At 41.1% G+C, this 23,330-nt stretch overlaps 1 protein-coding gene across 1 annotated transcript; it reads right to left on the bottom strand.

Moving 5' to 3' along the window:
- Positions 1 to 847: 847 nt before the first annotated feature.
- Positions 848 to 23,330, bottom strand: lhx1 (LIM homeobox 1; the record flags this gene model as incomplete). The annotated part of the gene is made up of 4 exons (XM_062959851.1): positions 848 to 2,930; positions 7,379 to 7,544; positions 19,377 to 19,654; positions 23,069 to 23,330. Coding segments are annotated over 4 exons (1,089 nt in total), but the record flags the coding sequence as incomplete, so codon positions are not given.

The following is a 23,330-nucleotide window of genomic DNA, read 5'->3' as shown; positions in this document are numbered from 1 at the left end:
AGCTGAAAAACTTGGCTTATACAGTAGAGTCTCACTTATCCAACACTCGCTTATCCAATGTTCTGGATCATCCAATGCATTTTTGTAGTCAATGTTTTCAATATATCGTGATATTTTGGTGCTAAATTCATAAATACAGTAATTACTGCATAGCATTACTGCGTATTGAACTACGTTTTCTGCCAAATTTGTTGTCTAACATGATGTTTTGGTGCTTAATTTGTAAAATCATAACCTAATTTGATGTTTAATAGGCTTTTCCTTAATGCCTCCTTATTATCCAACATATTTGCTTATCCAACGTTCTGCCGGCCCGTTTATGTTGGATAAGTGAGACTCTACTGTAATAAAAAATAGAGTAAAATAAATGTAATAGTAGCAACAATAATAGAGAAAAATAATAAATGTAATAATACCAAATGTTTTTGAATATTTAAATAAAACTGTACTTTAAGAGAAAACTGTCCAACTCTGATTGAGCTGAAAAACTTGGCTTATCCTCGAGTATATACGGTAGTCTGCAGTGCCTTTCATGTTCCTTGATTCATGTTTGGCCGTTTCATTGCAAGGCTATTCAATGCTAATCAAGGTGGCCAATTGCAACATTCACACTTGCCAACAACAAACAAGAGTTCTTTCTCCCACCCTTGCCTAGTTTCCAACAGACCTCACAATCTCTAAGGACGCCTGCCATAGATGTGGGCGAAACGTCAGAAGAAAGTGCTTCTGGAACATGGTTATACAGCCCGGAAAACTCCCAGCATCCCAGCCTCCATTCCCTTCCTTCAGTAAGAAAGAAAGACATAACGCATTGAAAGCACCGAATGAAACACAGGTTATCTAAACATCCGATTTTCTAGTTTTATTAAAAATTCACAAATTCTTTTCATCCACCTTTTCCGCCCACCCCCCTTTTTTCATACAGTGAATGGTCTAATATGCACTGGAGGTCACACAAGCTTAGGTTTTATTTGAACAATAAAAGACATATGAGAAATTTTAATATATAAAGTGTGGGGGGGGAAGCAGCCGCTGCTGACTGCATATTTGACCATAAAATTTAAATATTTTGGACTTCTTTTTTTTTTCTTTTAAAGACACAAAAATAAAACCTGTGTGGGTCTATATAAGTCATATTAACAATTCCATTCATGTCGAACAGGACTAAACATTAGCAAAGATGTTCGTTGTTTCCCCCCCTGCTTTCACCTCGGAAAAGGTTTTTTCCCAGGCTGTGGGTGCCGCGCTTCCAAAAAAAAAGAATATTTGTGCTCTAGAATTGTTTTATTTGGCAACGATCTTGGTTTTTATAAGGTTTTTTATTTATTATTAGTAGTAGTATTATTCTTATTCTTTGCCTTCTGTAAACACCACCTTTACAAACTAGCACAGTGAAACACAAAGCCCTGTAATGCCTTATAACATCTACAGAAGAAAAAGAAAAACAGAAGATTTTTTAAGAGGAAAAAGAAACAAACTATTTTGGTTGATTGCTCAAAACACTTTGCTTTTGAACAAGAGGTTCTAAAACAGGGTTTTTTTTCCTTTTATTTTAGTAAAACGTTGAGCTCCTGAATTTAACATTCGACGTAAACAGTTGACTGTTCTTTTTTTTTCTAGTTCCATAGTCTTTTTATTTTATATATTTTTTTGTTTGTTTAGCTTTTATTTCTGTGAAGGTAGAATACTTTGTGGTTCATCTCTTTCAAGTCTTTTTCTTTCTTTAAACTTAGAAGTCTAACAAAAGACTTCTGGGTTTTTGAGGATTATTGGTGTGTGTTGCTCCGAGAAGGTAGAAGAGTTGATGCTGAGGGCTTACGTTTCAATATTTGCTATTTTGGCCAAAAAATAAAATAAAATACAAAACAAAACAGAGGGGGGAAAAAACACTCCCCCCCCCAAAAAAAAATAATAACCGCAAAATAAACTACATTTTGTTTGCCTCACCTGACCTTTCTGAGGCTTAAAAGTCTGCCGTCGTCGTGGGTCACGTTTGGTTTTTGAACAAAGCGACAAAAGTGTGGTTTCAAAAACTGCGAGGGATTCCTTGAAGCGTTTCTTCTCTTGCTGTGGTTGACCTTGCCTTTTGTTCAACGCGAGTCTCTTTTCCTATATGAGAAAAAGTCTTCTCCTTCATCTAGCGAACATGGGCACCCAGTATATTTATGCCATCCCATAAATATATATATATGGCAGTAGTATCGAAACACATCCACTCCATCGGGGTCTCTTTCGCTCGTACAAAAAACAATTTTTCTTTCCCTTTCCTTTTGAGTCTCTTTTATGAAGATTGTCCCTCCCTTGGTTCAATCTGTAGCAAAACTCTGGGCTTTGATCTGAAGCAAACGACCGCCTTTGTCTCAAAAGAACAAAAAAAACGAAAAAAATCGGGCAAAAGAGAATCCTTTTACCCCGCAAAAAACACAATATATATATTGTCTTAGGGCAGGAACGAAAAAATGTCCGATACGTCTGTACACCTCTCAGGATAAGCAAGGATGGAGGTCGGTCGCTACTCAGGTCCAAGCCCAGCCTTGGTGTTCAAAGCTACCAAACAGCGGCCTCATTCATTTCGGGCGGATGAGACAAGTGGTTCGCGTAGGTGCTGCCCCCGCCGTTGACGGATATCGAGGAGAACGGGGGGCTGGGGCCAAACACCTCTGCGGACATGGAGTGCAAGGAGCCGGGCAAGTTGGGCTCCGGGCTGGGCGAGTCACCTGGCGGGTGGGACAGGATATCCGTGAAACGCTGGGCCTCGCTAGAAGGGTGGTGCCCCGGCAAAGGGTGCTCCATGCCCCCGAGAGGCGTCCCCGAGGGCCCCGAGGATGGCACGAATGGGAGGTCCACCGGCGTCTGGGCCTGCGAGGAAGGGGGTCCCTGTGGGAAGAAGTCGTAGTTGCTCCCGGGTCCATAGTATTCGCTCTGATAATCTGCAGGACAGAAGAGAGAATGAAGGTTGGCATGAAGTCAGGTCAAAGAACAGACATGGACAAACTTCAGCCCGTCAAGTGTTTTGGAGTTTAACTTCCACAATCAGTATCAACACTACTTTGTGGTTCACTTTTCACGGATCCGCTGTTTCGCGGTTTTTCAATAAACTCTAAAAGACTATTATGAATCATTAAAAATTACAATTTGTGTAATGAAGTATGAATTTTTGGTTTATAGATTTTATGTCTAATTGTGTGTTTGTAATTTAAAAGGGTAAGTATTGCCAACTGCCTTTTTTGTTGAAGAAGTACAGAGTTTAAAAAAGGGTTTCAGTCTGTGCTCTGATGAGGCACAGGGAAGATTGATCCTAGGTTGAGGGGATCAAGGGACTCAATTGTTCATTTTGAGTCGGATTTAAAATAAGTTTGATGACTTATTTTATGTAGTCTGTGTCCTACCGTGTTTCTCCGAAAATAAGACAGTGTCTTATATTATTTTTTGCTCCCAAAGATGCGCTAGGTCTTATTTTCAGGGGATGTCTTATTTTTCCATGAAGAAGAATTCACATTTATTGTTGAACAAAAAAATGAACATTTATTCTATACTGTACAGTAGTTGTCATCACAAACCAACATAACCAAACCAGACAAACTGACTTCTGTCAAGAATTTCTTGTTACTACCATTATTGTCATATACAACTGGTATGTACATTTACCAGTCCTGCATGCTATGGTGTTTTGTTTGGTGGGTGCCGGGCATGCTTCCAAACAAAAACTTTGCTAGGTCTTACTTTCGGGTTAGGCCTTATATTTAGCAATTCAGCAAAACCTCTACTAGGCCTTATTTTTTGGGGATGTCTTATTTTAGGGGAAACGGGGTAGTAAGGAACAGATAATCTGTGATCGTATATCACAGGGGTGACTACGGTTTAAAAGTGGCAGAGAACGAAGTTCTGACTACTTTAAGTTAAAGTCCAACCCGCTTCTGCCTCTGTGCACCAAAAGCACAAGCAAAGCACCCCTGACAGATGACCTCCCAGCCTCAATATTGGATGGATGGTCATCTATCGGGAAGACTTTGTTTATATTTTCCAGAAGGGGATTGGACTGCGTGTCCCTTGTGGTTTCTTCCAATTCTATGATGCTATGGGTTGTTGTATATTTTCCGGGCTGTCTGGCCATGTTCCGGAAGTATTCTCTCCTGACGTTTCGCCCACATCTATGGCAGGCATCCTCTGAGGACTTATTAGGCCTATCTATTTATTTTCAGGGCTGTTCCATGTTGTCATATTGCTGCAAGGGAATCCAGAAGGGATTCACAAGGCCTTTCCCTCCCTTCCATTAAAAAACAAAACAAAAGAGAGCTCTGTATTGCTTTTCCAGGCTATATGGCTATGTTCCAGAAGCATTCTCTCCTGACATTTCACCCACATCTATTAGGGTGAAAGGATTGTGAGATCCCAACAATCTCTGAGAATGCCTGCCATCCATGTGGGCGAAACATCAGGAGAGAATGTTTCTGGAATGGCAGGCATCCTCCGAGGTTGTTAGGATCCTACCATATATGTGGGCGAAATGTCAGGAGAGAATGCTTCTGGAACATGGCCAGACAGCCGAGAGATCCAACACTTTTCCCCCTGTATCTCCTCTCTATATATATTCCATTTCTGTCCTCTTTTTCTCTCAAAACTGGGACATCACACTTCACCGTTACTACCGGTGTAATGTTTTAGATACCTTACTAGGTTTTAAAAATAGAACTATCTATTTTTAATCGTTTCCATGTAGAATCCTATTTCAGTGCTTGTATGGTTTTTAGTGTTGTCAGCTGCTATGGGTCTCTTTTCAGAGAGGTAAAAAGGGAGCTATAATAACTACAAGCACAATCTACCTTCCCACAGAAGCAGTACCTATTGATCTACTCACATTTGCATGTTTTGGAACTGCTAGGTTGGCCGAAGCTGGGGCTAACAGCAGGAGCTCACTGCGTTCTCTGGATTTGAACCACCAACCTTTCGGTCAGCATGTTTAATATTACAGTATAATGATATAGTACAGTATAGTAATAGGCTTTTCCTTAATCCCTCTTTATTATCCAAGATAGTTGCTTATCCAAGGTTCTGCCGGCCCGTTTAGCTTGGATAAGTGAGACTCTACTGTATTACAGTATAATGGAATAGTACAGTATAGTAATTTAAAGCTTATATTGTGCTATGCTAATAATATATATTGTATGTACATTTGATTTGTAAGCCGCTCTGAGTCCCCTTTGGAGTGAGAAGGGCGGGATATAAATGTAGTAAAATAAATAAATAAATGTATTTATTTATTTAAATTAAAGTTCAGTAGCTCAGCTGTTTAACCTGCGGTCCCACGGGGGCTCCTAAATAATAGGGCCTCTTTTTAGAGAGAAAAACAGCTATATTATTATTGTTGTTGTTGTTGTTTATTTATACCTCAAGGTATAAATAAACTCAAGGTGGCTAACAGTAGGAAAAGGTCTTGATGAGAAAGGAAATACTACTGTAATGCTAACCTTGGATAAGTGAATATCTTGGATAATAAAGAGCCTATTAAACATCAAATTAGGTTATGATTTTACAAATTAAGCACTAAAACATCATGTTATACAACAAATTCGACAGAAAAAGTAGTTCAATACGCAGTAATGTTATGTTGTAATTACCGTATTTACGAATTTAGCACCAAAATATCACGATGTATTGAAAACATTGACTACAAAAATGTGTTGGATAATCCAGAAACTTGGATAAGCGAGTCTTGGATAAGTGAGACTCTACTATAAGAAGGAGGCAGAAGAAAAGAGAAAGAAACTTCTGCCAGGATTGTTGTATGTTTTCCGGGCTGTATGGCCATGTTCCAGAAGCATTCCCTCCTGACATTTCGCCCACATCTATGGCAGGTATCCTCAGAGGTTGTGAGGTATGGAGAAACTAAGCAAGGGAGGTTTATATATATATCTGTGGAAAGTCCAGGATGAGAGAAGAACTCTTTGTCAGTTGGAGGCCAGTGTGAATGTTGTAGTTAATCACCTCTGTTAGCATTGAATAGCTTCATCTCCTGGCTTCCTGCCTGGGGGCATCCTTTGTTCAGAGTTGTTAGTCCCAAGTCTGGAACTCCTCTGTTTTCAGAGTGTTGCTTCTTATTTACTGTTCTGATTTTTGAGTTTTTTTAATACTGGTAGCCAGATTTTGTTCATGTTCATGGTTTCCTCCTTTCTGTTGAAGTTGTCCACATGCTTGTGGATTTCAATGGCTTCTCTGTGTAGTCTGACAAGGTGGTTGTTGGAGTGGTCGAGCATTTCTGTGTTCTCAAATAATATACTGTGTCCAAAGCCTTGGATAAGCGAGTCTTGGATAAGTGAGACTCTATTGTAAGAAGAAAGCAGAAGAAAACAGAAAGAAACTTCTGCCAATTGTGGAAACTATAGTAGAGTCTCACTTATCCAACATTCTGGATTATCCAACGCATTTTTGTAGTCAATGTTTTCAATGCATTGTGATATTTTGGTGCTAAATTCGTAAATACAGTAATTACTACATAGCATTAATGTGTAATGGACTACTTTTTCTGTCAAATTTGTTGTATAACATGATGTTTAGGTGCTTAATTTGTAAAATCATAACCTAATTGGATGTTTAATAGGCTTTTCCTTAATCCCTCCTTATTATCCAACATATTCGCTTATCCAACGTTCTGCCACCCGTTTATGTTGGATAAGTGAGACACTACTGTATATATATATATATATATATATATATATATATAAATGTGTATAATTCCCATGGAGTAAACAACAAAACCACTGGACCAAATGACACCAAATTTGGCCACAAAAGACATAGTCCTTTCAAACGGCTCGGGCTGTGGCGCAGGCTGGAGAGCAGCTGCAATGAATCACTGCAATGAATCACTCTGACCAGGAGGTCATGAGTTCGAGGCCTGCTCAGAGCCTATGTTTGTCTTGTCTTTGTTCTATGTTAAAAGGCATTGAATGTTTGCCTAATATGTGTAATGTGAACGCCTTGAGTCCCCTTCGGGGTGAGAAAGAAGGGCGGAATATAAATGCTGTAAATAAATAAATAAATCATAGTCATCCAATCAATCTGCAGGCAGCAGCGTGTCAGCAAAAATGGCTAGGCGTGACACGCGTGTCATAGGTTGGCCATCACTGTTCTAGAACATGGCCATACAGTCCGGAAAACATACAACAACCCTGTAATCCCGGCCACGAAAGCCTTTCACAACACATATTCTCCTTTGTGGTCAAAAAGAGGGAGCAATGAGTCAGGACTTAGGAAAAACTTTTGCACGATGATGGTTATTTCAGGGCCTTGTTGAGCTCTTTCAGAAACTGACCTGCAAAGTCATCTGGCCCAGAATCCCCCCCCCCCCGCCCCCGTCCGCCCCCGAGCCGAGACCCACCTCCGTAGAAGGCGAAGGGCCCGTTGGGGAGCAGCTCTCCGGGCTCGAGGCGGTCCACCAGCGGCCTCATGCGGCGCGGGCTGCGGAAGAAGGCGTGCCGCCGGGCGCCCAGCGCGCTCAGCTGCTTCATGCGCCGCTCCTTGGAGCGCCGGTTCTGGAACCACACCTGGAAGGGAAGGAGCGAAGCAGAGCCCAGTCAGAGCCAAGGAAGAGGAAGAAAGAGGGAAAGACGGGCCCCGGAGGGATGGGGAAGGCGCACCCAGAGAGGGGAAACGTGGGAGAATTTGGAGAGGTTTTAGGGAGCCTCCTTGACGCGCAGAGAGAAAGGTCGGGGGACTCTTTCAAAGCCAATTTGGAGAGGTTTTAGGGAGCCTCCTTTAAGGTTTGGGGGACCTCTTTCTCAGTTCCTTTGGAGAGGTTTTCGGGACCCTTCTCGGAGCGCATAGATAAGTCCTTTGGAGAGGTTGGGGGACCCTTTCAGACAGCATTTGGAGAGGTTTGGGGGACCTCTTTCTCAGTTCTTTTGGAGAGGTTTTCGGGACCTTTCTCGGAGCGCATAGATAAGTCCTTTGGAGAGGTTGGGGGACCCTTTCAGACAGCATTTGGAGAGGTTTGGGGGACCTCTTTCTCAGTTCTTTTGGAGAGGTTTTCGGGACCTTTCTCGGAGCGCATAGATAAGTCCTTTGGAGAGGTTGGGGGACCCTTTCAGACAGCATTTGGAGAGGTTTGGGGGACCTCTTTCTCAGTTCTTTTGGAGAGGTTTTCGGGACCTTTCTCGGAGCGCATAGATAAGTCCTTTGGAGAGGTTGGGGGACCCTTTCAGACAGCATTTGGAGAGGTTTGGGGGACCTCTTTCTCAGTTCTTTTGGAGAGGTTTTCGGGACTCTTCTCGAAGCGCACAGAGAGCCCTTTGGAGAGGTTGGGGGACCCTTTCAAACAGCATTTGGAGAGGTTTGGGGGACCTCTTTCTCAGTTCTTTTGGAGATGTTTTCGGGACCCTTCTCGAAGCGCACAGAGAGCCCTTTGGAGAGATTGGGGGACCCTTTGGAAAAGGCATTGGAAAGGTTTGGGGGATCTCTTTCTCAGTTCCTTTGGAGAGGTTTTCGGGACCCTTCTTAGCGCGCATAGATAAGTCCTTTGTAAAGCTTGGGGACCTTTTTCAAAGGACATCTGGAGAGGGTTTTTTTCCAAGAGGCTATTTGGAAAAGTTGGGGGATTTTCCTAAGGCATTCAAGCCTCCTTCGAGCGCACAGAGAGTCCCTTTGGAGAGGTTGGGGACCCTTTTTTAAAGGTTATTTGGAGAGGTTTCAGCCACCTCTTTCCAAGAGACCATTCGGAAAGGTTGGGGGGCTTTTCAAAGGCATTTGGAGAGATTTTCGAGACCTCTTTCTAAGTCCAAAGAGAGGCAATTCGGAGAGGTTTTCGGGATCCTCCTTCGAGCGCATGGAGTGCGTTTTCTAATGGCATTTGGAGAGGTTTTCGGGCCCCTTCTTGAAGCGCACAGAAGGCCCTTTGGAAAGGTTGGAGACCCCTTTCTAGGCCCATTTAAAGAGGTTTCTGGGGGGTCTTTCCAAACTTTGGAGGCGCTATTTAAAAGCGCACGGAGAGGCCGTTTGGAGAGGAGGGCAACAACATTTGGAAAGGTTTCGGGACCCCTTTCCAAGCGCAGTGAGGACCCTTTCCTATGCGCATTTGGAGAGGTTTGAGGGACCTTTTTCTGAACGCATTTAGAGCGATTTCAACGCGCCTTTGGAGAGGTGGATAGTCCCTAAAAGCTCTCCAAATGCGCTTGGAAAAGGGACCATCCACGTCTCCAAAGGCGCGTTTGGAGAGATGTTCCCTCGCCCCCAAGGAAGCCCTTGCTCTCCACGTTCCCCCCTTTCCCCGGTCCCTCTCCTTCTCTCCCCGAAAACCCAGCCACCGGAGAAGCCTTGCAAGCTCAGAACACGGGGAAACACGCGTCACGCGTTCACATTTCGGCGGAGGAAAGCGCGGGCATTTCCTCCCAGTGCATTTTTTTCTGCTTGCAACCCGATCAGACTTTACAAATTGAACAGCGATTGAAATAACTTCAGGACCACATTGCAGACGCACTCGGAGCGCAAACCAAAGCCTCAATCGCGTCGCCTCCGAAATAAAGAAATAAATGAGATATCGCCTCCGCCTTATAGCCGCAAAACCCGAATATTAAAGCCCATGTTGGGCTGAGGATCGGGCTCATGGTAGGCACTGAGAGCAACTTACTCCACTCTATACTATATGTGTTCTCTGTGTGCACATTATATATACTATATATATTAATAAGATTATTTTGTAATAAAATATAATACTAATAATACAATATACACACACACATGTGGGGCACCTACGTAAACATACATATTATACACACAGACATTTATACACACACAAAGCTCCATCTACACTGCTATGTAAGACAGTCTCAGATTGCAAATTAACTGCATTCAAATGGATTATATGGCAGTATAGACGCCTATAATCCATATGACCACATTTAATCCATATGATCATTATAATGCAGTTGAAGCTGCATTATATATGGTATATATTAGGATATATATATATATTAGATCATCTATCTATCTATATATATATCACATATATACACACACATACACATATCTATATGCACGTTATATATACCATACATATATACATACACACATATAAACACACACACACAGACTCCAACTACACTGCTTTGTAATGCAGTGTCAGAATGCAGATTAACTGCATTCAGATGGATTATAAGGCAGTTTAGACTCCTATAATCCACATGACTACATCTAATCCATATGACCATTATAATGCAGTTCAAACTGCATTATATATGTTAAATATTATATCTATCTATCTTATATATATCAAAGATATATACATTATATATATACACATACACACACACACATATATATGCATGTTATATATACTATACATATATGTTATGATATATATGTTAATATTATATAACATATATATATAACATATACATTACATATACATTTCTCTCTATATAAACACATACACATATTTATATATGTGAATTATATATACTATATATGTTAGATATTATATATATATCTTAGATATATCACATATATATACATTATATTTACGTATCTATAGATATACATATATATATGCACATTTTATATACTATACATATGTTAGATATTATATATATTATATATATCACACATATATACATTATATTTACATATCTATATATACACATATCTATATATATATGCACATTATATATACTATATATGTTAGATATTATATATATATCTTATATATATATCACATATATACATTATATTTACATATCTATATATACACATATCTATATATATGCACATTACATATATTATATATGTTAGATATTATATATATCTTATATATATCACACATATACATTATATGTACATATCTATATATATGCATTTATATACACACTATTCATATATGTTATCATATATATATATATATATAAGATATTGTCTATATCTTATAGATATCACATATATATTATATGTACATATCTATATATATGCATTTATATACACACTATTCATGTTATTATATATATATGATATTTATATCTTATAGATATCACATATATACATTATGTACATATCTATATATATGCATTTATATACACACTATTCATATATGTTATGATATATATATATATATATATATATATATATATATATATATATATATAAAATATGGTCTATATCTCATAGATATCACACATATTATATATATATATATATATATATATATATATAATAGATACACACACACATATATATACACATATACACATTACTCACACACATACACATGTACATGATATATATACATACACACATATATGCACATAACACATACATACATATACACAGACACATATATACAGGATGTCCCCTCCCCAAATGTATCCATACTTTTAACAGTTAATAGAATTGCTATTTGAAGGCTAAGGAAATACATTTCTCTGGAAGAATAATTCTTATTTTGTAGGCTCTGTGCAAGGTATCTCTTGTAAGAAATCCAAGGAAGAAGCAGAAAGGCCTTGAGCTTTCCCATCCAACTGGGTTTCTGGACCAATCTGGGCAAATTATTACCAACCATCAACACACCAATAAACAATTTCATAAACACACACAAGCACAACAGGGCTTTGACAGAGCAGCCACAGACCCTCTGAGCATTCACAGAGTTCCACAGAGTTCCACAAATGCACTTCCATCTCCAAACAAGCAGTAGCCACAATCTCATGGCAAGTTAGTTCAGCAATAACTATCCACCACTCCTTGGCACAGTTCAACACATTTTGTTGCATCCAAAACTAGCAAGAGTGAATACTATATTGTTCAAAAAATGGAGCCAAATAATAACAATAACAATAATAATAATAATAATTATTATTATTATTATTATTACTGTGGGACTTCCGAATCCAGACTGACAAAGTTCTGGAACACAACACACCAGACATCACAGTTGTGGAAAAGAAAAAGGTTTGGATCATTGATGTCGCCATCCCAGGTGACAGTCGCATTGACGAAAAACAACAGGAAAAACTCAAGATTGAACTTCAAAGACTCTGGCAGAAACCAGTGCAGGTGGTCCTGGTGGTGATGGGCACACTGGGTGCCGTGCCAAAAGATCTCAGCCGGCATTTGGAAATAATAGACATTGATAAAATTACGATCTGCTAACTGCAAAAGGCCACCCTACTGGGATCTGCACGCATCATCCGAAAATACATCACACAGTCCTAGACACTTGGGAAGTGTTTGACTTGTGATTTTGTGATATGAAATCCAGCATATCTATCTTGTTTGCTGTGTCATAATAATAATAATAATAATAATAATAATAATAATAATAATAATAATATAATAATAATAATAATAATAATAATAATAATAATAATAATCACACAGTCCTAGACACTTGGGAAGTGTTCGACTTGTGATTTTGTGAAACGAAATCCAGCATATCTATCTTGTTTGCTGTGTCATACAACGTCGTTGTGTCAATAATAATACAATAGGAAAAACTCAGCCGCTATCAGGACCTCAAGACTGAACTTCAAAGACTCTGGCAGAAACCAGTGCAGGTGGTCCTGGTGGTGATCGGCACATTGGGTGCTGTGCCAAAAGATCTCAGCCGGCATTTGGAAACAATAGACATTGACAAAATTACGATCTGCCAACTGCAAAAGGCCACCCAACTGGGATCTGCACACATCATCCGAAAATACATCACACAGTCCTAGACACTTGGAAAGTGTTCGACTTGTGATTTTGTGATATGAAATCCAGCATATCTATCTTGTTTGCTGTGTCATAATAAAATAATAATAATAATATGTCAGCTTTGGCCTGCTTCTTACCAAAACAGAGGGGAAACACCACAATTCAATGACTAGGGAGAGATTTTCCTCATTTGGAGTACATTGGAGTTCTCTAGCTCCTTAAACTGCCAACCTTAGGATCCCAGTGGAACGAATGATGGCGGTTCATGTGGAACAGGTAGTACAGAAAGGTCCATCATCCCCTCAATAATGCACTGAGACCCATTTGAAAAAGAGGGCTTCCTGGGCCTACACTGGCACCAAGTGTGTTGGAAAAGTCCCTTCAGCCGCTAGAGGGCATTTGAAGACAGGATGGATTGATCTCCATGTCATGCCCTTTGGTTTGTCCCTTTGGGAGCCTGAAATTGTGAAGGAAATGCCCTCTCACACTCCCCAGAACAGTTTGGGGCATTTTGCAAAACAGTAACAACACTACTACTACTACTAATAATAATAATAGTGCAGGATTGAGGAGAAACAACTGGAAAAGCTGACACGATATGAGGATTTGAAGATCGAATTGCAAAGACTCTGGCACAAGCCAGTCAAGGTGGTCCCAGTGGTGATCGGCACACAGGGCGCAGTACCTAAAGACCTTGGCCTGCACTTAAACACAATCGATGCTGACAAAATTACTGTCTGCCAGCTGCAGAAGGCTATCCTGACTGGGATCTGCACACATTATTCGCCGATACATCACACAGTCCTAGACACTTGGCAAGTGTCCGGCATGTGATCCAATACAACAGCCAGCAGATTGTCTACTGTGGACTCATCTTGTTGTGTTTCAAATAATAGTAATAATAATAATAATAATAATAATAATAATAATAATAATAATAATGATAATAATGATAATGATAATAATGATAAACACTTGGGAAGTGTTCGACTTGTGATTTTGTGATACGAAATCCAGCATGTCTATCTTGTTTGCTGTGTCATAATAAAATAATAATAATAATGCATCCCTAATATCCTAGGCCCTTGGGAAAAGCCTGATATTCAGAGACAAATCCCAGACACTTGGAGCTAATGTGCATGTGTGCTGCTGTTATGTACATGTAAATGAAAAATATTAAATAGTATTATTTATTTATTTAATATATTTATTTACTACATTTATATCCCGTTCTTCTCACCCCGAAGGGGACTCAGAGCGGCTTACAAATCACATGTACATACAATATATTATTAGCATAAGCAATAAATTACTATATTGTACTATATCATTATATGGTTATATTAGTAATATTACATTTACTATATAATATATAATGAATATTATTATATTGTATTCCCTGCAGTCATGCCAGTGGCCACATGACCTTGGAGGTGTCTATGGACAACGCCGGCTCTTCGGCTTAGAAATGGAGATGAGCACCAACCCCCAGAGTTGGACAGGACTGGACTTAATGTCAGGGGAAAACCTTTACCTTTTACTAGATTATTTATTAGCGACATCTATTATTAGTATAATATTGTATTACATTATAATATTATTGTCAATATTATAAGTAATATATACAATATATATTAATACTACTACTCCTAGTAGTAATAATAATGGATGGTGATAATAATAATCTTCTGCCCATCCTGAAACTGGCTCTGAGGATGTGCATGTAACCTGAATAATGTACTTTGCCCAACCCTACAGTATTGGGAAGCTACCAAACAGGAGAGCTTTTTTATGGGTAGGAATGGTTTCCAATACTTTCCTTGTTGCTTGAGCTTCTGGGACTGAAATGTCCTGCCAAAGAAGCCATGGGCTTAGTTCTCCCTGTACCTGGGCACCAGACGGGGAGGAGTTTGCACCTTCCCTGGGAATCAGCAAGGCCCTCATAGCATTAACTTCAAACGGGAGAGGTGAGGAGGAAGATTATCGCCTCTGCAAACTGGGAATGTCACAACTTCCAGTGATACTTCCTTCCTGAAAGTGTCCCTGGTTCCATGGTGGTTACGCCATGGATTTTTACAACAGGATTGAGAGGAGACATGAGAGCCATGTTGAAATATTTGAGAAGATGTGTTGTCGAAGGCTTTCATGGCCAGGATCACAGGGTTGTTGTATGTCTTTCGGGCTCTGTGGCCATGTTCCAGAAGCATTCTCTCCTGACGTTTCGCCCACATCTATGGCAGGCATCCTCAGAGGTTGTGAGGCATGGAGAAACTAGGCAAGGGAAGGAAAAAATATATATCTGTGGAGAGTCCAGGGTGTGACAAGGGTCCTTTGAGGGCAGAGGAGCCCCAAGGACGGCTAATGACTAAACAAAGGATGCCTCCCAGGCAAGAGACAAACTATTTTGATTGTTATTAAGTCAACAATAAGACTTTGTCTGGTTTTGATTTTTATTTGACAGAATTGACACTGAAACTATAAAGAGGAATAGTTTTTCCATAATACCTGTGTAAGTGTTGCTGAGTGTATTCCATTCGTGTTAAGAATCATACTAATGTAGTCAAAGTAAATACAGGTAGTGGATACCTAAAGTAAAATATTCATTGTAATATATACTATCAGTAAATGTAAGAGATTCTAGAGGGCTATGATCTACCACTGTTTCTAATCAAATCCAATTTGGATTGATTAATAAGATACCATAATCCCCTTCTTTGGCAGCTTGCATAAGAAGTGCCACTAAAAGTTGTGTATATAGAAGAAATATTACATTACTAACATAGTACTCATACATTACATACCATACTATCCTTTTTACGTTTCATTGTAGTCTATAGACATCTGCGGTTTTTTGAGTTCCAACTGACACACCCTGGACTCTCCACAGATATATATTTTTTCCTTTCCTTGCCTAGTTTATCCATGCCTCACAACCTCTGAGGGTGCCTGCCATAGATGTGGGAGAAACGTCAGGAGAGAATGCTTCTGGAACATGGCCACACAGCCCGAAAGATATACAACAACCATTTGAGAGGATATCATAAAGAAGAGGGAGCAAACCTTGTTTTCTGATGTCCTGGAGACTAGGACTCAATGGAGCAACGGATTCAAATGACAGGAAAGGCGATCCCACCTAAACAGTAGGATGGTGGTTCTCAACCTGGGGTCCCCAGATGTTTTTGGCCTTCAACTCTCGGAAACTGTCTGGGATTTCTAGGCCAAAAACATCTGGGGACCCCAGGTTGAGAACCACTGCAGTAGGAAGTGTTGGGAATCATCCTGGACTACTCAAGTCTAGATGTAGTCAGATAGATGATAGAGTTAGATGGAGGGAATCCTTTCCCTGTTTCCAAAGCATGCCTAGACAGGCTTTGCTGTGTTTCACTCTATCCTGTTTACGTCCCATCCCTTACTTTGAAGTTAGTGGAAATGTGAATCTTTAGGGACACTAACTTCTCATTGGTCAGAATGTTTTATGGCCCCAATAAACTGGACCATGAGGTTGGAACCATTTTGCTTCCTTCTTCTCCCTTTGTTCTTCTAGCGAACAAGAAGCATCTCGCTGTCTCTCCTGGCAAGATGTAACTATTTAGATGTTTGTTATTTTTCCTTAGAAACCAGTCTAGAGTAGACTAGACAGCTCCCAAGCCTTTCTATCTACAATGGAGTTCTTTTTACCTGAATAAATACTTTTTGAACTTTTACTGAGACTCTGCACTCTAGTGCCATCCTAAATGGTCAAAGGCTTCTCTTGCTCGCCCCGTGTAAGTAACTGCTGCATTTGAAAGCTTTTGCTTTTGCTACTCTGCTGATTTTTGGTGGAATCTCCCCCAGAGAGGGTTAAATTGAGTCTAACCGCTCAGAGATTACTACAACCGAAAAGAGTTCCACTATTGAACAGCTCTTCTTACAGTCAGGAGAAGAAGAGCTGTTCAATAGTGGAACTCTTTGCCTCGGAGTCCAGTGGAAGCTCCTTCTTTTGAAATAGGATGGCCATTTGTCGGGGTGGGAGCGGGGCTTGGATTGTGCTTTTCCTGCTTGGGAGAAGGACGTTGGATTGGATGCCCCATGCGGTCTCTTCCAACTCTATTCTATGATTCTATTTCATTAATTCAGAAAGCCTTGCCTTTCCAAAACCAAGGCAAAGCTCAGCTGGTTAAAGATGAACCAGCCTCACCAGGAATGGGATGGAAACCTTTAGCATCTGATCTTTTCAAACCATGAGTACATCAGTAACCCTTATGATAAAAAGTAGACTTCCAAGTACTACAGATTCAGTTATGTTTGCCTGCCTTTCTTGTTGATTGAGAGCACCTCTCTTCGAAGGCTTTCTCGGCAACTTTGATCAGTGAAGATCAGAGGCTGAGAGCGTGTGAGCTTCCATCTACACTACCAGTAATATATAATGCTAATATTGTGCTATGCTAATAATATAATATATTGTATGTACATATAACTTGTAAGCCACCCTGAGTCCCCTTTGGGGTGAGAAGGGCGGGATATAAATGTCACTAATAAATTATTATTATTATTATTATTAATAATAATAATAATAATAAATAGTACAATCTATATATATAAAAGGGTAATGAAATTTCGGCCTAGGACAAAACAACAAAACTACACATCCCAGAAACACTAAACTTGGCAGCACAACCCCTCATCCATGCCTCTGCGTTCATACAACAAAAAGAAAAGAAAAATAAAGTCCTAATTAGAGGGAGAGGAATAATTGTTTTTATCCAATTGCTGCCAGTTAGAAAGCTAAGCTCCGCCCACTTGGTCTCCTAGCAACCCACTCAGCCCAGGGGACAGGCAGAGTTAGGCCTCACTTAGGCCTCTTCCACACTGCTGATAAAATACAGATTATCTGATTTGAACTGGATCATATGGCAGTGTAGACTCAAAGCCCTTCCACACAGCTCTATAACCCATTTATAATGGACTTAATGTAAGGTAAAACCTTTACCCTTTACCTTAACTACCACCAATTCCTCAATACTTTATTTCCCATACCACCAGACTTCACCACAGCAACGCGTGGCTGGACACAGCTAGTATAGTAATATATAATGCTAATATTGTGCTATGCTAATAACATAATATCTTGTATGTACATATAACTTGTAAGCCACCCTGAGTCCCCTTTGGGCTGAGAAGGGCGGGATATAAATGTCACTAAGAAATAAATAAATAAATAAATAAATAATAGTACAATATAGTACCGGTAGGACTGTGTGATGTATTTTCGGATGATGCCTGCAGATCCCAGTAGGGTGGCCTTTTGCAGTTGGCAGATCGTAATTTTGTCAATGTCTATTGTTTCCAAACGCCGGCTGAGATCTTTTGGCACAGCACCCAATGTGCCCATCACCACCGGGACCACCTGCACTGGTTTCTGCCAGAGTCTTTGAAGTTCAATCCTGAGGTCCTGATAGCGGCTGAGTTTTTCCTGTTGTTTTTCATCAATGCGACTGTCACCTGGGATGGCAACATCAATGATCCAAACCTTTTTCTTTTCCACAACTGTGATGTCTGGTGTGTTGTGTTCCAGAACTTTGTCCGTCTGGATTCGGAAGTCCCACAGTATCTTTGCGTGCTCATTTTCCAATACTTTTGCAGGTTTGTGATCCCACCAGTTCTTTGCTGCTGGGAGGTGGTACTTGAGGCATAAGTTCCAATGAATCATTTGGGCCACATAGTTGTGCCTCTGTTTGTAGTCTGTCTGTGCAATTTTCTTACAGCAGCTGAGGATATGATCCATGGTTTCGTCGGTTTCCTTGCAGAGTCTGCATTTTTGGTAATCAGCTGATTTTTCGATCTTGGCCTGAATTGCATTTGTTCTGATGGCTTGCTCCTGGGCTGCAAGGATCAGGCCTTCTGTCTCCTTCTTCAGGGTCCCATTCGTGAGCCATATTATTATCATCATATTTATTATTATTATTATTTTATTATGACACAGCAAACAAGATAGATATGCTGGATTTCATATCACAAAATCACAAGTTGAACCCTTCCCAAGTGTCTAGGACTGTGTGATGTATTTTCGGATGATGTGTGCAGATCCCAGTCGGGTGGCCTTTTGCAGTTGCCAGATCGTAATTTTGTCAATGTCTATTGTTTCCAAATGCCGGCTGAGATCTTTTGGCATGGCACCCAGTGTGCCCATCACCACTGGGACCACCTGTATTGGTTTCTGCCAGAGTCTTTGAAGGAGATGATGATACATCACGCATGGAAGAAGTGGATTAATTTTCCAACTACTTAAACAAAAAATGGGGATATAAATGGGGATATAAGTTCAATCTTGAGGTCCTGATAGCGGCTGAGTTTTTCCTGTTGTTTTTCGTCAATGCGACTGTCACCTGGGATGGCGACATCAATGATCCAAACCTTTTTCTTTTCCACAACTGTGATGTCTGGTTTGTTGTGTTCCAGAACTTTGTCAGTCTGGATTCGGAAGTCTCACAGTATCTTTGCGTGCTCATTTTCCAATACTTTTTCAGGCTATTATTATTATTATTATTATTATTATTATTATTATTATTATTATTATCATCTGAATATAGTATGCATCTAGTCCTAAAAAGCCCCACAGGCTGAATGCGGATATAACGGCGCATAAGGTGACAAGGAGAGCAAAGCAAAGACCTCCAACCCCGTGCATGCTGTGTTTCCCAGAGAGGCCTTGCCTCGCTTACCTGGATGACTCGCATGTTGAGGCCAGTCTCCTGGGCCAGCTGCTCGCGGATGTGCCGGGTAGGTTTGGGGGTGGCGGCAAAGGCGGCCTTGAGGGTCTCCAGCTGCTTGGCCTTGATGGTGGTGCGGGGCCCCCTCCGCTTGGCCCCCAGGTTTTGGTCGTCGTTCTCATTGCTGCCCACCTCCTTGTCGGAGGCGTTGGCGCATTCAGAGTCCTTGGCGTCGTCCTGGCAGGGGTCCTGGGAGTCCGGGGAGAGGCTGGGGTCGCTCCCAGTGGTGACTGGAAGAGAGGGGAAGCACATTGAATCTGCGGGATGGGGTGAGCTCCCACTGTTAGCCCTAGCTCCTGCCAACTGGAAGATGTCCAACTGGAAGATGCTCCTGCCGATGTCAGCAAACCATTCAGCTTGGGCCTCCGACTCCCAGAAGCCCTGTCCAGCTTGTCCAATGGCCAGGAATCCCAGGAGCCCAAGTCCAAAACATCGGGAAGGCCAATCCAGAGATACTATGGGCAAACTTTGGCCTTCCAGGTGTTTTGGACTTTAACTTTCACAATTCCTAACAGCCAGTAAGCTTTGAGACTAGGCCTCAATGGTGCCATGGTTTCACTGAACATTAGGAAGAACTTCCTGATTGTAAAAGCTGTTCAAAAGAGGAACTCTCTGCCTTGGAATCTGATGGGAGCTTAAAATCTGGATAGGCTTTGAAGCTGCATGGTCGTCTGTCAGGGATGCTTTGATTGTGCTTTTCCTACATGACAGGGGGTTGGACTGCATGGCCCATGGGGTCTCTTCCAACTCTGTTATTCTGCGATTCTATGTACAGTAGAGTCTCACTTATCCAACATAAACGGGCCAACAGATAAGTGGATAAGTGAATATGTTGGATAATAAGGAGGGATTAAGAAAAAACCTATTAAAATCAAATTAGATTATGGTTTTACAAATTAAGCACCAAAACATCACGTTATACAACAAATTTGACAGAAAAAGTACAGTAGAGTCTCACTTATCCAACATTCTGGATTATCCAACGCATTTTTGTAGTCAATGTTTTCAATACATCATGATATTTTGGTGCTAAATTCGTAAATATAGTAATTACTACATAGCATTACTATGTATTGAACTACTTTTTCTGCCAAATTTGTTGTATAACATGATGTTTTGGTGCTTAATTTGTAAAATCATAACCTAATTTGATGTTTAATAGGCTTCTCCTTAATCTCTCCTTATTATCCAACATATTCGCTTATCCAACATTCTGCTGGCCCATTTATGTTGGATAAGTGAGACTCTACTGTATTTAGAAATTATGTCAGTAGAGAAACCAAGTGTTGGGCAAACTACGCTATAGAGAAACTGACAAAAAGGAAGCATTTGTTTTATATTACAGTAGAGTCTCACTTATCCAAGCTAAACGGGCCGGCAGAAGCTTAGATAAGCGAATAACTTGGATAATAAGGAGGGATTAAGGAAAAGCCTATTAAACATCAAATTAGGTTATGATTTTACAAATTAAGCACCAAAACTTCATGTTATACAACAAATCTGACAGATAAAGTAGTTCAATACGCAGTAATGTTATGTTGTAATTACTGTATTTACGAATTTAGCACCAAAATATCATGATGTATTGAAAACATTGACTACAAAAATGGTTTGGATTATCCAGAGGCTTGGATAAGCGAGGCTTGGATTAGTGAGACTCTACTGTATTGTTATTATTTGTATCTTGCTTTTTCTCTCTTAAAAAGTCACACACTCTCAACCCCAAAGAAAGGCAAATTGGACTCATTTTGCCATGAAAGTGATAAAACTGCCATAGATTAGAAAGTATTCGAAGGCACACAACAACTGCCACCTTCTAAGTGTTTCCAACATTCCTGAGATCAATGCCATTGGGTTTGGAAAACAATTTTCGTACTCCTTTGTTTCTCTCCTCCTTTCTTTGCTTAAGAGGGGAGGAAATAGCACTCAAGTTTTCTCAAAGTTTTCTCAGTCTTTCCTTAATCCCAAGAGGCCTCCACACTTTGCACGTGGGCCGTGACACTCAGGTGCCAACTCCACACCAAACAACGTCTGGCACACACACACACGTGTGTGTGTCTCTCCCTCTCCTTCTCTGATCTCTTCCCCAAAATGGAAATCCCATTTTCAGTCCCTCCGGGAAAAGGAAGAGATCCACAGGCTCCCAGCAGGTTGGCATCCAAGTGTGGACTGTAAACTCTGCCGAGAGGCCTCTCCTTCCTCTGATCTGCTGGAAGGAAGAAGAGGCGCCTTTCATCCTGTGGATTGCACGCCCCAAATATTTGCTCTCCCCGGCCAGGTCTCTCCCCACCTCTCCCTGAGTTGGTGGAAGCTTTCATCCCGATTGGCAAGGAAGGTGGGAAGGTCCCAGTTGGCAAGCAAGAGGAAGAGACAGCCTTGGCTTTTCCCCAGCCATGGCACTTCTTCTTGGAAGGAAACAGAAAATAGAAGAGAGGAAGAAGAAGAGGGGCGAGGGATAGAGGAAGGAAGGAGGAAGGAAGGGGAAGGAAGGAAGAGGAGGAGAGAGGAAGAAAGTAAGGAAGAGAGGAAGGAAAGAAGGGAAGGAAGGAAGGGAGGATGGAAGGAAGGAAGGAAGGAAAAAAGGGGAAGGAAGGGAGGGAGGGAGGGAGGGGAAGGAAGGAAGAGAAGGAAGGAGGAAGAAAGTAAGGAAGAGAGGAAGGAAAGAAGGGAAGGAAGGAAGGGAGGATAGAAGGAAGGAAGGAAGGAAAAAAGGGGAAGGAAGGGAGGGAGGGAGGGAGGGAGGGGAAGGAAGGAAGAGAAGGAAGGAGGAAGAAAGTAAGGAAGAGAGGAAGGAAAGGAGGAATAGAGGAAAGAAAGGAAGGGAGGAGGAAAGAAAGGAAGAGAGGGATGAAAGGAGGAATCAAGGAATGGAGGACGGAAGGAAGGAAGGAAGGAAGGAAGGAAGGAAGGAAGGAAGGGGAAGGAAGGAAGGAAGGAAGGAAGGAAGGAAGGAAGGAAGGAAGGAAGGAAGGAAGGTAGAGAAGAAGGAAAAAAGGAAGGAAGAGACGAAGGAAAGGAGGACTAGAGGAAAGAAAAAAGGGAAGGAAGGAGGGAGGAGGAAAGAAAGGAAGAGAGGAAGGAAAGGAGGAAGGGAGGGAGGAAGAGGAAGGAAATAAGGGAAGGAGGAAAGAGGAAAGGAAGGAACAGAAGGAGGAAGACAGCAAGGGAGGAAAGAAGGAAAAAAGGAAGGAAAGGAAGAGAGAGGGAGGGAGGATGAGTGGAAAGGAGGAAGGAAAAGAGGAAGGGAGAGGCTAGATAAGAGCTAATATAGTACCTAAAGGAAGCTAAATACAATAAAATGACACATGTGGTCTCTTCCAGCTCTATTATTCTATGATTTTATGACTCCCGTATCTTCGCACAATTTGCCCCAAGATCCCTGTGGATACCTGAAACTGCAGATAATAGCAAACCCCCTATTTGGACCACACCATAGAACTGCACTAGACAGGTCTATAAACGCTGAATATTTTCGAAGCACCAATAAGTGAAACGGTGTAAAGGGTTGTACTATACTTTGTTCCTTGGCCGGGTAGGTATTTGAACCCTGGTCTCCAGAGATGCCGTCCAATGCTCAGAACGTATTGGCTCGCTTTTCTAATTTTTGAATCCGCGCGAGAAAGAAGTCTCTGTCTATGGCTCACCTGAGTGCAAACTGTTCTCTTTGGCAGTGTTGCTGTTGCTCAGGTAATCTTCTTTGCAGACGAACTTGTTCTCGTCGATGATGTAGAGCTCCTCGCCGGTGGAGAGCTGCTTGTTGCACATCATGCAAGTGAAACAGTTCAAGTGAAAGACTTTGCTCCTGGCCCGGCGCACCAAGTCGCTGGGAGAGATGCCTTGGGCACAGCCGGCACACTTGGTCCCAAAACACCTGGAGACATTCGGAGGACACAAAGAGGCCAGAGG

Source organism: Anolis carolinensis, unplaced genomic scaffold (genome assembly GCF_035594765.1).
Source record: "Anolis carolinensis isolate JA03-04 unplaced genomic scaffold, rAnoCar3.1.pri scaffold_7, whole genome shotgun sequence".
NCBI lineage: Eukaryota > Metazoa > Chordata > Lepidosauria > Squamata > Dactyloidae > Anolis > Anolis carolinensis.
This window is presented reverse-complemented; position numbering and strand designations above follow the sequence as displayed.